The sequence below is a fragment of the Diadema antillarum genome, unplaced genomic scaffold, assembly GCF_040938485.1.
Source record: "Diadema antillarum isolate AM-2024a unplaced genomic scaffold, OU_Dant_1.0 scf00000229, whole genome shotgun sequence".
Classification (NCBI taxonomy): domain Eukaryota; kingdom Metazoa; phylum Echinodermata; class Echinoidea; order Diadematoida; family Diadematidae; genus Diadema; species Diadema antillarum.
In genome coordinates, this window is record NW_027271118.1 from 90859 (window position 1) to 104946 (window position 14088).

The window sequence follows — 14088 nt, forward strand, 5'->3', positions numbered from 1 at the left end:
ATGAAAAAACAAAGGGCACATTAACGATAGCCCAAAGTCTCAGCTACAACATACTAAAATATGGGAGAAATTCACCGAAGCATAAGTGAGCTAGTGCTCGATAAAGATAGTCATGTCAGTTTTCATTTCCAGAAAAACTGCACTCCCATAGAGATAACACGTAAACTGGTCAAATTTAACAATGTTACTTTTAATCCCTTTTTACGAGGTGATGCCGTCATCCAATCAAATTGTTGTTATTATATATCTGAAAGACCATTTAATAAGCTACAACATATTGAAATTTGGACGAAAATCAACTAAAGAGTAAGTGAGATATGCTTGAATGAACTTGAAATTTGATGACGTCATTTTGAAAATTTACTTTTTTAACTTTATTAAGAAATTTGATATATTTTAATCATTTTTCCAGCATTGCCAACCCATGAAATGACATGTACAACTCATCAGCTTTCAGAATATGTAAAAAAAATGGGGGGTCACCGTCCATCCTGACGAGTAAAATTGGATTTAAAATTGGCAGTTTTTTGGCATTGTTGCACTGTATATCGCCATTGACGCGCGCGCGGAATTTCAACTTTGACGGACCCGTATGACGTCATCTTGAGTCGGATTGACTTGAAACTTGGTAGAAATATTCCTTGACATTTCACACATCCGATCAAAGTGAAAAAACGGGAAATTTTCATTGCATATGAGCTGTGCGTGCGTATATGTGCGCGCGCGTACGCGTCCGTCCGATTTTTTCAATTTTTCAAAAAATGCTCCAAATGGTCTGAAACGTATGCAAAAAAAATTTGAGCTTGATTGGAGCATACAAATATTTCAACGCGCGCGTACGCGCACGTCTTTACGATGCGAGGAATTTTGAAAATATGGGTAGAATTCCCTTGAATTGAAATTTATGTGACGTAAATTTCATTGAGAAATTCCACTCCATTAATGAGATATGATTGAAAATGTGTTTTCATATAATGACGTCATAGTGACGTCACGGTCGACTGATCACTACGATTTTACTTGACATGTCGTCTTTGGGACATGATACACATATGGTATAAGTTTGACATTCATAGGCAATGCACTTTCTGAGCTCATCTCTACACAACTTTTGCGGAGAAATAAAGAAGAAGAAGAAGAAGAAGAAGAAGAACAAAGAATCAGTACAGATACAGAAGGTGATCCGAGAGGATTCTCGGATCACCTAAAAAGAAAAAATAAAGAGAGATTTTGACAATCACAACAGGTGATACGCTGATAGCGTATCACCTAAAAAGAATGGAGGGCATCCTACTGCATCAATGTATACAAATATACATTTGTACATTACTGCTGTAATGGTATACATTGTATACATCATACTGACTAAAGTATAAAGGGAAAATACATTAGTTGAAAATTCCACTTACCGGTACAAAAGTCACAACACATTCAACATAAAAAAAAAAAAGATTGACATATATTGTGGCTGGGTACATTATACACGTTCTGGTATTTCTAAGTATTATTTTGTGGAGAATAATGTCCACTGCGTCAAAACATGGCATGAACTCAAATCCAGTAAGCCAGAGCTACCAAGTCTCACACATTCTGCGTGAGACTCAAGCATTTAGGGGCCATCTCACGATCTCACGCATGACACCCATTTTTCTCACGCATCGGGCGAAGTCCGCAACGTGGCCCTATAATAATGAGCACAGCTCAAAAGATTAAAGTGATAGTTGCAATTGAAGGTATATTTCCCTTTTGTCTTTCAAAATAAGTAAAAAATAGTCACTTAAGTATGCACCTGATCGCACCATTAAGAGCTGAAAATTGAAAAAGCTCCCTATTGTGGGAGGCCGGGGGGGGGGGGGGGGGGGGGGGGGGGGACCCCTCCGACACCCTCGCTCGCGAGCACATTCGCATGCCGAGATGCCGAGTCATGAAAATCTCTCTCATAAAATTTTTTTGCACTTGGCATCCCTGGTAAGCCATGTGAAGGTCCTTGTTTGTCAAAAGCCACAAACAAGGACATCCAGTATTAAATGTAGCTAATGCTAGAATTTCACTTTCCTTCCAACACAATTTGTACTACAGTGGGCACAGCTTACAAAAAAAAGAGGTTAACCTTGGATACAAGCATCATTGAAAAGCTTGAGACATTTACGGTGTAATAGTTTAAATCATGAACGGAAATCATTACAAAACTGTCTTCTCTGCATCAATTCAATGCTTTCTATTCACATAAAAATACTTTGGAGGACAATTACAGTACTGAGAAGCGAAGGTTTTTTTTATATAATTGATAAAGGCAAACACAGCAAGCAAATCACCAAAAATCTTGAGTTATGGTAGACAGCTAATTAGAGAAGTCTATGAGTAGGAATTCTGCCTGAAAATATGTCATTGTGTCACCCGTTGATTATATTTTACTTAACCTTGTACTTGTGAACATTTTTGCATACTGAGAACATGAACATTTCTGCTTTAAATATCAATTACCATTTCAAGTACCGTATCGATATGTAGGGCTTGAAACCAGCACTTGACCGTTTGCCCCAGGGAAAGAAAAAACATAAAAATTTTAACATTTGCTTACCCGATCAGGCAAATACTGTATTTCACAAGGTTTTTATTTTTGCAAAATTATGCAAGTCAGGTGCTACAAATATTTGCAAATTTAACATGAGAAAATATCAACTCTAATCATAACATGAATGTCTCTATGATCATGAATTTAACCACTCACAAACTTATTGTTACATCCCAATTCACGAAAAATCAGACTCTCTAAGGCTGCGTTTATCTAAAAATTTTCTGAGGCAGAATCACGATCCTAAATGCGTTTGAGGCATTTCCAGGGGTGAGATAAACGCAACCGCGTTTTCAAACGTGTTTAGAAACGCCGTTTTGAAACGCCTTTCAAAGGGCGTTTTGAAACACCTTTGAGACCACCATCGCCGTTCTGTGAGTAGATAAACGCAATGCCGTTTGAAACACGTTTATATCTCAAGGTCAAATCCCAGCTGTTTCCAGTTATGCTCTCTACCCATTATTTGTGTGTGACTGATGAGGCATGTTTGGTGGTATGCAGTTGACCTTTACTTCACGGGTCAAACGGCGCAAAGCAGCTGCGCAGTGACACCACTCGAATCGCGATTGTATGATGGCTAGATAAACGCGGCACCCTAAGAATTGCGTTTCAAACCACATTTGCAAATACCATTCCAAACGCGTTTTGAAACGCGATTCTCTCTCTCAAGTTAGATAAACGCAGCCCAAATGTACGGAGTATACAGTAAAATGTGGATCATAGAATTAGAGGCAGGGAGGGGGTTAATCTTCCTAAAAGGGATCCAACTACAGTAAAACCTGTAAATAGTCAGTTTACAATGGAGATTAAAAGAGTGGCAGTTACTTGATGTACGAATTGTAAACAGGTGGCTGCTATAGACAGGTTTCGGACATGTCATGCGTATCACTAACGTGATGCACATTTCATAATATTAAATGGCTTAGTCAAATACCGGTTAGTAATTGGCTAAACACAGTCAAGTGATGGAGGCACATTGGTTATGTTCGTCAATGGGCAGAACATTTTTGTATTCAAATGTTCTCCAATGGGAAAACATTTTCACGTAACAAATGACAAACGATCGAGAGCGATCAAATTTTTCACGCAATCGATAGGATAAATTTGCCTATTCCATACAATGTGATTTGACTAACCCATATAATATAGCAGATGATGACTTTTGTTGTCGGGAACATGTACCAAACGTTCCACCCTCATGGTTTGAAATGCTATTTCGGGAGGCTATAAGTCCCTCAATAGCATTTCCAACCCTTCTGGTGGAACATTCGGTATGTTCCCTCCCCGCCAATCATCATGACTAATGTTTCATACATTGAACAATGCTGTCATTGATCATGTTTTTGCACTCCAGCATGCATAAACCAAGCAAGCTTTTCAAGAGTGCCTAAACTATATGTATGGCTGAATGATCATTGAAATGTTTGCAATGCATGACCGGCACAGATGCAGAGCAAAAAAAAAAAAACGTGCTGAATTATTTTATAGGCTGCAGTTCCATAAGGGTCTGTGGCTGTCATAGCTTAAAATCTACGGCAGGATACAAACTTGGATGGCCACCAGCTGCCAGGTGGCCGCTATACACAGGGTCTATAAACATGGCTTCTCTCTCACATGGATTTTTCAGTGGCCATGTACGGCAGGTGGCCACCGTAGACTGTGGCTGCTGAGGCTGGTTTGACTTTATAAAGTAGACCTGTGTAGAATTTGCATGTTTGTATACAAAATTTCTTACATACAGTATACATTGTACATGTAGTTTGTGTTTGATGATCCATACTCTTGGTGCACAGTATCATACAATTCATACTTTTTATTTCCAATTTATGGAATATGTGCAATTTCATCACATTTCTTTGTATTCTTTTAATGATTATGTAGAAATAAATTGAATTGAATTGAACTGGAAAATTATTACAGTCCGACCTCTCCTATCCGGACATGTCAGGACTGGCACTCATCCAGACAAGGAATTTGGCTGGATATGGGAGACTCAATGTTTACATGTAACACAAGCAGCTGCCGAAGAATGATTGCCTGTACCATACCCTGATTTAATGAAAAGTTTTCTAGCCATGTTCTTGAGGTGACTTTGGGGTAGTGGATGTTTGAATGCATGTTATTTAGATGAAAATTACATACTGAATGTTATATCAATTATGTTGGGAATAATATGTATTCTTGTGAGTTTGTGTAGGAATTGTGTTTGAGTTTGACATCCCCCTTTTCCCTGTAATTATTTTTTTAAAAATGCCAAGATTGCATCCGGATAATAGAGAGATCCACATAAAGGAAGGCTACATGTAGATACTGTGGGAGAGGTCTGTAATATCCAAAAAGGCCAAACTTGCATGATTGCTCACAAGTCCAGGAAGCAACTAACCCACCACATGACTATTGTATGGGCTGTTGGCGGCTTGGAGCAGCATGAGCTAACTGCCAATAATGGCCGCCTCAATGCCAGAGCCAGCCCATGAGTACATATAGCTAGCAGCTGAGAGAATGTGTGTACTAGTACTTGAGATTGAGATATCACAGCAGTGCAAGCAAACACATCACATATGTGCTGTTGTGTACAATATATGGAATGCAGCACAGACACATAGGCCTGGTACAAATCTTTGTCCATGGTTTAAACAATGGACAAAGACCGTACATGTAGTTTTGTATGGGGCGCCAAGTGTCGCATGGCCTGGTACTGTAAAAGTGGAAATTTTCGCGGTGTTGAAATTTTCGCCCATTTCGCGCAACCAGAAACTAGCGCGAAAATAAAAGCACACAAATATTTTTGTATGCCATATGTTCCTGTACTTACTGTCTTGATTCCGCGGAACTAAAAGCACACAAAACTCTTCTTACCAGGCCGAGCGCGAAAATATCCACTTTTACAGTATTTTGTTTACAAAGTCAGTCATTTCGTCACTGAAATGAACATGAAAAACCACAGTGCAGCGCATAGTCACATGCATGAAAGTTTGTTCTCTACGCGCTAAATTTATGCTATAAAAGGGGTGTCAGTTTCAATTTACAGTGTCGATGTGTTACACACCAAAACATGCTACCTGTTAAAGGTTTTTTTTATGTCTGTACATCTGGGTGTGCACTACAATTTGTAACTGCGACCAGCCCATGCGAGCTCCCGAAGTCCCACAGTAAATATATACTGTTTGAAGGAGCGCCCTGGGTTTAGGTGTGCACTTGACCGAAAGATCGGTCTGTATCTGGTCATCTGGGATATGTTCCGTAGAGACTAGCTAGCATACTAGACTAAAAACAAGTTACTGCTTCACGGAATCCCCTCCTAGAATCCTATTCACGAGAGCCGTACTTATATGCCCCCCCAAAAAAAAATATAAATAGATAAATAATAATAATAATAATAACAATAAAAAAATCCTCCAGACAGTTGAATTTAATAGGTGTAATTTTCTGCAATTTCTGTAGTGAGGTTGTGACAGTGTAAATATTTATCATTGTATAACGCCTGGAGAGATCCTTGTCATTTGATTGGTTGTTTGACATTGATCATTCGGCCCATTTCACTATGACATCATCATCCGAGCAATTGTGGCACCATTTACCGTGCAATTTTGGATCCATACGATTTGGTCCATTGCACGCTCTCTGAGAGCCCGGCACACAGGCATGTAAAACGATTGCGTTTGCAGTGTGTGTAATATGCTACAGCACGCTAGAAGCTTGCGTTTGTAGTGTGTGTATGCGACAGCGCGCTAGCATAAAGCGCTCAGCGAGCACTCTCGCGATCTTAGATTCTCTCTTTGTTTCTAAATTAATACAACATCAAATGACAAGGATCTATTTTAGGCGTTATATAAAACAAAAATATAATAAAAGTTTTTCATTCGTGCGATGGACAGAATATTTCATTCGGTGAAAGATGAAATGTTTGATCTATTCAACTCGGCTGCGCCTCGTTGAATGGATCATTTCATCTTTCACCACTCATAAACATTCATTATTTGTATACTATTCACTAACGTCACGGTACGTTCTCACACTAATTACATGGCACAGCATGTAGCACAGACAGTAAAATTAAAACCCCGCACGCGCACCGCACCACACTATCACAAACAAGTGCTAAATTAAGAAGAATCGACTAATATGCTATACTACCAAACTAGTACAGTATGTTGTCGCTGGAGTGCCCCCTAACGCTGTGTACAACGAGCGCTAGCTAGGAGTACCTCCGGACTGGACCTTGGTATTAAAGCCAAGGTTACTACACATATTATACGTATTGTAGGATCCAAGGCCTAGACATGGTTGTTGGTATGTAAAGTACATGTACAATTGTACTGTACCGTACGTGTAGGACTGAAGTGAAAGATGGAGTGAACGACTCGAAATTCATAAGTAAAGTCAATTTCATTCCTTACCTTAAATGTTCCAATGAATGAACATTCTTCGGTTTTCCACCTACGGGTCCAAACCAACCCTTTGGTTTCGAAAACATTTCGAACTTGTCTTAGTTTACAGTGTCGAAAATTGTACGATCATTCACGTTCGTATGTATGTAGAGGTTCTATACGATGCGATGGACGACTGTCTATTACAGGTTGTGTGTATGTACTCATGTATGTAGCGTAGCAGACACTCTTAGCTCTGTACATACAGCTAACGTTACAGGGCTACATGACGTACGTGGTACTATCATGCCAGCTGTGCATGAGTGGTACACGGTACAACATATTTAGTCTTGAAATCCAGTTGATTTGAGAAATATTTATTATCGATGACTGTCACTTGTATTGCATCCGTTGAAGCCATCTCGATTTGTATTCAAAATACTAATATCACTTAAATTCCATTTCATATGTTATTTTCTTCTTGTTTTTGAGTCATCTTTCACTACTCTAGTACAGCAACAAAATCTATTACTCTGTACTACACTGTATATAACAAATAATGGCTGTTCGGATTTTGATTTCCGTAATTGTTTATAACACCCGGTCCCCGACAAAATTCTTCAACACATCAAAACGTCATTACTTTAAGAAGAAAAGAAAAGAAAAGAAAATCCAAGTACCGTTTATCAAATCGTCATGACAATGAGCAAGCTTAGAAGGGAGAGGGTGGTAGATCATTCTTAAAAATGGAACATCATGCATGTTGAGTTTAGCTTTGATAACTGGAGTAGGTCTATAGAAGACCATCGCATTAAAATCGGACTTATCTAGAACAGTGCATGTTATCACAGAACATTGATAAAGAATGCAACCATTGTGAGGTGATGGCATCACTACTTCCCAATCGTTCCACAAAGCATTACACTATGATTGATTGCTCATTAAAGGTTCCCTGACATTTAATTCCATGTTAACTTTTGCTGATGTGTCTATCTCACACTACAGTCAAACCTGTCTATATAGCAACCACCGTCTATAGCAGCCACATTATACCGTAATGCGACCACTAAGCACAATTCCCCAAAGAGAACAGCCATAATTATTATTAACGACCCTGTCTATAGCGGCCACCTGTCTACAACGGCCACGTTTCTCGTCTCTATGGCCGCTATAGACAGGTTTGACTGTACTATGAATCTTATAGTGGTATACACAAAAAGTAACAAAAATAACAATAACAGATTATTAGAAATATTTCACACATGTTTAAGCAAACAATCCCTGAGTTTGTGAAGTGAAGACCTATCCACTTCAACAGAAATCATCATGGAATTGGATTTCACAGTATACCGTGGCCTTTCTTGCCATGCAGGGACTTGGACTATGCGAGAGTGTATTTATAAAACAACTTACTTTGCCAATCACTCAAAGCACATGCAACTACATTTGTGAAGTCCTCTCTATATCTATAAAGTCATCATTTCAAAGTTATTACGTATATCCCTGCGATGAGTTGAGGTTTTGTGGAATATAATAGGTCTCTATATGATACGATTCGTTGTTCTTATACCACATTTCAATTAACAACATCACAATTAAATCGTAAATCAAGGATAAGTGTTATATGCAGGTCAGGTGTTGGAGACTATCATTATAGAGCATCCTCATAAAAATTGCATAAACACAGGAGATTACAAGGAATGCAAATGACTCGTGACCAATTTCTCTGTCTCTCTCTCTCTCTCTGTCTCTCTCTCTCTCTCTCTAACTTAATTTTCTCCGAATATTTTTTACAAACGTTACAAAATGTTAAACTTGCATATGTATCGTTTTAATTCTTATCCACTTTTAATAACGTGCATGAGACTTTTGATGACATTGTATCTACTAGTATTTGTTTATCTTCTGCACTAAACAAAAGCGAGATGAAAATTGAGTAATATTCAGCGAGACAAATGCCGCTGAGTGGTTATGCTGGTGTCATCAACAGCAGGCTATCCGTTCGTGTTACCTATAATTGCCTAACATGTACTATGTATGGGCACCTGGTGGACCCTATTTTATGCACGGTATATATAAACTGGGATTTCAGAATGTCCTATATGGAAATCGAATGAAATGGATTAATAAAGAAGAGCTATCGGTATTACATTACAACCAGATGTTACACTTTAGATATCGGGGAGAAAAGCATCAGAGAATGATGATAGGTTATTGCCAAGTCGGGTGTAAAGTGTGAACATAAAATGTGTAATGGACACGAAAGCCCAAATTTATACTGGTAGCCTACTGTACATAAGACGAAACAGTAATGTCAAACAACATATACGCTGGCGTTGAAAAGGGGAAAAAGCTGGACGCAGGGACCAGAAAGTGTTAGCGTTGAGTATACTACAATATAAGACTATAATAAGTGTATCTTATACCGAATGCGGGCTGCAATGCAGGAATACACAATGTTTAGAAACGCAGATGTCCTGATTACATTGTATATAGCCACAATAAGGCTTGGCCATCACCCGGTTGATATAATAAATCAAAAGGACGTTGTGACGCTTGATTGTTTTGACTACCTGTACTTAAAATAGCTTGATTGCAAAACGAGTTGTGTTGATATGACATATTTTCGAGCACATCAGCTGCTTAAAAGAAATACTAAACAACAAAAAAATCAACTAACAGTTAAATACTTGTATAATTAACTTCAAGAATAGGCCCATTCCTCTTATGTAACAAAACTAGTGAGGTATCACTGGAAAGGTTTTAGTTTACTTTATCTCGGGATGACTTACTCATAAAATTCATATAAGTGGCGCTTAACTGGTTTTCAATCAAATTCTTTACTTACAATGTATGACTGATTGCTTTTGATGTTTCACGCTTCTTCTTATATCGCATTTACATTTTTTCTTAATAACGAGTTAATATTACTATTATGAGCTCCCTCGTATAAAGAGACATTAATTTTATCAGCATGTATAGGTTTATAAAATGATAATATTGTTTGATGTGTTTATGACATCGTTTTATTTGAAATCAGTGCTGGCTGGGACATATTCTAAAAAAAAAAAAAAAAAATCAATAACAAAATTCACGGTTAGTTGCCTCTCGTGTAGTAGAGGGCGCACTTCATCGACACTATCAAAGTGGTAAGAGAACTCCCGGCATTGTATATATTATAAGGTATAAGGGACTCTCGGGTCTCGGCATAACACATTATGCACCAAAAACCATGCAGGGACTTTAAGATACCTTCCTCCAGAAATCCAGCCCTTCATTACCCTTCTGGAAAAGGGGACTCTACAGGCACTACCAGGGCCCTTCATTACAATGAAGGGCTCTCTGCATTGTGGGCACTATCAGTACGTATAGCCGATGGTATTATATTCTTCAATATCTTTCTCAGAAGGAATTTCGTTGTATATATGCTCAAGGAATGACGATGACGGGGATGTAAGTTCTTGCCATACAAATTTTTGACAGTATATTTTCTTTATAAATATATACCTTTATAAATATACACCTTATTTACTAGCGATACGTTTGACAAAAGCTCACAGCATATGATGAGCCAAAAATATTTGATTGGGGTGTTCTTGTTGTTGTTTTCATCTCTTTCTATCATCCTCTCCCTCCCCATGCACCTATGACATGAGCGCAAGACACTTTTTTTTTGTAACAGAAGTGGTATTATGCCCTGATTGTAAATAGCGTATAGGCCTATCAATGCGTATGCAGTCTGATTGTGATATAGCACATAAAATTATGAATGAATGCAATATAGTATTGCCCAAATTTTGGTGTTATTATTAGCAGTATAAATACTGATCTAGTTGTTATTAATCAACGGCGTAGCCAGGATTTCATCTTAGGGGGGGGGGGGGCGGTTAGTCTGCGAGGGAGCGAAGCGACCGAGCCCGAGCCAGCGGAGCGAGCGAGGGGGGGGGGGGGGGGGGAGGGTGTGGGAGGGGGGTGTCCCCCCTCCCACGGTAAGAACTTTTTGCATTTTGATATTGTAAATGGTGCAATTTGATGCATGTTTTTGCGCGTTATATCGACGTGAAACAGTCCCACTTGTTTAAGGCAGCAGTATATTTTGATGTAGATTATCATTGAACAATTTGCCTATAAAATGGTATACGTAAAATACACTTCTTGTATTAATTCTTTTCACTGAATATCATGAATGCGACTGAACCCGAGCGAGTGGAGCGAGTGAAGGGGGAGGGGAGGGTGTGGGAGGGGGTGTCCCCCCTCCCACGGTGAGAACTTTTTGCATTTTGATGTTGCAAATGGTGCAATTTGATGCATGTTTTTGCGTGTTTTAACGAGTTGAAACATGCAGTCCCACTTGTTTAAGGTTGCAGTATATTTTGATGTAGATTATCATTGAACAATTTGCCTATATAATTTAAATACACTTCTTGTATCAGTTCTTTTCACTGAATATCATGAACCCGACTGAACCCGAGCGAGCAGAGCGAGCGAGGGGGAGGGGAGGGGGTGTCCCCCCTCCCACGGTGAGAACTTTTTGCATTTCGATGTTGCAAATGATGCAATTTGATGCATGTTTTTGCGCGTTTTATCGACGTGAAACAGTCCCACTTGTTTAAGGTTGCAGTATATTTTGATGTAGATTATCATTGAACAATTTGCCTATAAAATGCTATCATTTAAATACACTTCTTGTATTACTTCTTTTCACTGAATATCATGAACGCGACTGAACCCGAGAGAGCGGGGAGAGCGAGGGGGGGGGGGGGAGGGGAGGGTGTGGGAGGGGGTGTACCCCCTCCCACGGTGAGAACTTTTTGCATTTTGATGTTGCAAATGGTGCAATTTGATGCATGTTTTTGCGTGTTTTAACGTGATGAAACAGTCCCACTTGTTTAAAGTTGCAGTATAATTTAGTGTATATATTGAGCAATTTGCCTATAAAATGGTATCATTTAAATAATCTTCTTGTATTAATTCTTACACTGAATATCATGAACACCGTCTGTTCAGCAGTCAAACAGAAAAAGCATGCACACGAGGGTGTAGATAGGGGCATATCCCCTCCCACACGAAGGTGATTTTGCGTTTTCAGACCTGAAATTCAGCGATCTGTTGCAAATTTTTGGTGCAATACTTTTTCATCGAAGTGATAAAATCACGGAATTTAGTTCTTATTCCGAATGTGCACCATCTGTGTGTATGTATAAAGTCTAGTGAGGTATATATAGAGGAAGGGGGATTCCTCCTCCCGCTCGCGGAGCTTTTGCGTTTTTAGAATTGAAATAAAGCGATCTGGGTATAGCCACAGTCTATACTTCTATGCATGGTGGAAGGGGGGAGGGGCGGGGGAGCAGGGAGAAGGCGTGGGCGAGTGTTATCCCCACCCTTCCCTTCCGATCGAGCTTTTGCCTTTTTAAGGTTGAAATTGAGATATCTCATCTACGCATTTTTGATGGAATCACCATTTGGGAAATCACACACACACACACACACACACACACACACACACACACACACAAACTGATTGGGGGGGCTGAGGGAGGAAAGGGTCGATTAAAAGGGGAAATTCCCCTTATACATGAGGGAACCTTGAGTTTTCGGAATATAAGTGATAAGTCTTGTGCACTCAGAATTATTCATAATTTTTTGTAAATCTAGAAAGTGTACTAAGCTAGGGAAAGAGGCATAGAGGGGGAGGGTTTGGGAGGAGGTATCCCCCTCCCAAGCACGAGAGATTTTGCATATTTTGAATTGAAATTCAACGATCTGGTGCACACTTTGAGTGAAATATTAAAAAAAAATATCTTATTTGATGAAAGGTTGCAAAGGAGACCCGCTTCATGTGCATGCATATACAGTATACACGCATTTTTTTTTTCCGCCTCCCAAATCCCCGGTCCAAATCTTAGGGGGGGGGGGGGGGGCGATCGCCCCCATCGCCCCCCCCCCCCCCTGGCTACGCCAGTGTTATTAATGCCATCAGTATTCTTAGATATACTTTATTATCACCGTCATTGATCTCAGGTCGAAGCTCGTATAAACTGTCTCCACGAAACGTGTATTATATTATACTCAATCTCATAATCTCCCAATTTTCATCTGTAATAAATTTTGTCGGATAAGAAAGACGCTCTCAAAGGAAGCCTGATATGCGCATTCTATCCGATCCCTTGTATTCAGTATGAGGCTGGAATACTCAAACTCTCCGTATAGTTATTATGTTCGCAAAACAGATGTTGAGGTGTTTCGGCGCATGGCATTCATGCCCCAGGATTATTATTCGAAGTACAAAAGGATGACAGAGCAACTCCTTTGTTGAAGCACCTCACTGGTTGCCTGTTGAGAAAAGAATTTCTGACACAAGGTTGCATTGATTGTATATGAGTGTATGTAGGTTCCCTACTACCAAAATTTGCACCTGAATATTAAATCTTATATACTGAGTACAGTGTAGTTTACTGTCCCCATCATATCACACAGCTATAATAGCGCCGGCACTTTCGTGAAGACACTTCACATTCCATGTTGTTTCAAAATGAGCAGAGGCTAGCTTTGATTTTTTTTTTGTGACCCCAAGCTGTGGAATAGTTTTCCAGCACATTTACGGCTTTGTTCATCAACAGAATCTGTAGAAAATGAAAAGGGCTTATATACTTAGTTTTATTGTAATTTAACGATATCGAGATATTGTGTAAAGCGCATAGAGCAGTTTTGAATCGATAATGCGCTAATACAAGTTCCAGGTATATTATTATTATTATTATTATTATTATTATTATTATTATTATTATTATTATTATTATTATTATTTTTATTATTATTATTATTATTATTATTATTATTATTATTATTATTATTATTTTTATTATTATTATTATTATTATTATTATTATTATTATTATTATTATTATTATTATTATTATTATTATTATTATTATTATCATCATCATCATCATCATCATTACCATCACTAATGTATGTAGGGTCTACATCGATGGCCAGCTCTGTCGGCGATATGGTCGCTTAGAAGACAAAAAACAAAGAAGACAAAAATGGGGGAAAGAGTCAAGAAAGGTTTAGTAAAAAGAGGAAAAACGGAAGGAAAGAGAAAAGAAATGAGATGGAAAGTGCGAAAGGGCAGGACGA

General features: G+C 38.7%; 1 protein-coding gene across 1 annotated transcript in view; it reads right to left on the bottom strand.

Moving 5' to 3' along the window:
• The window catches only part of LOC139724784 (protein CLEC16A-like), a gene marked incomplete at its 3' end in the record, with an annotated part of 97558 nt that extends 90429 nt beyond the window's left edge, over positions 1 to 7129 (bottom strand). Inside the window, exon 1 of the mRNA XM_071635901.1 lies at positions 6976 to 7129. Within this exon, the coding sequence (XP_071492002.1) occupies positions 6976 to 7052 (77 nt within the window). The remainder of the gene's footprint in view (positions 1 to 6975) is intronic.
• Positions 7130 to 14088: the final 6959 nt, after the last annotated feature.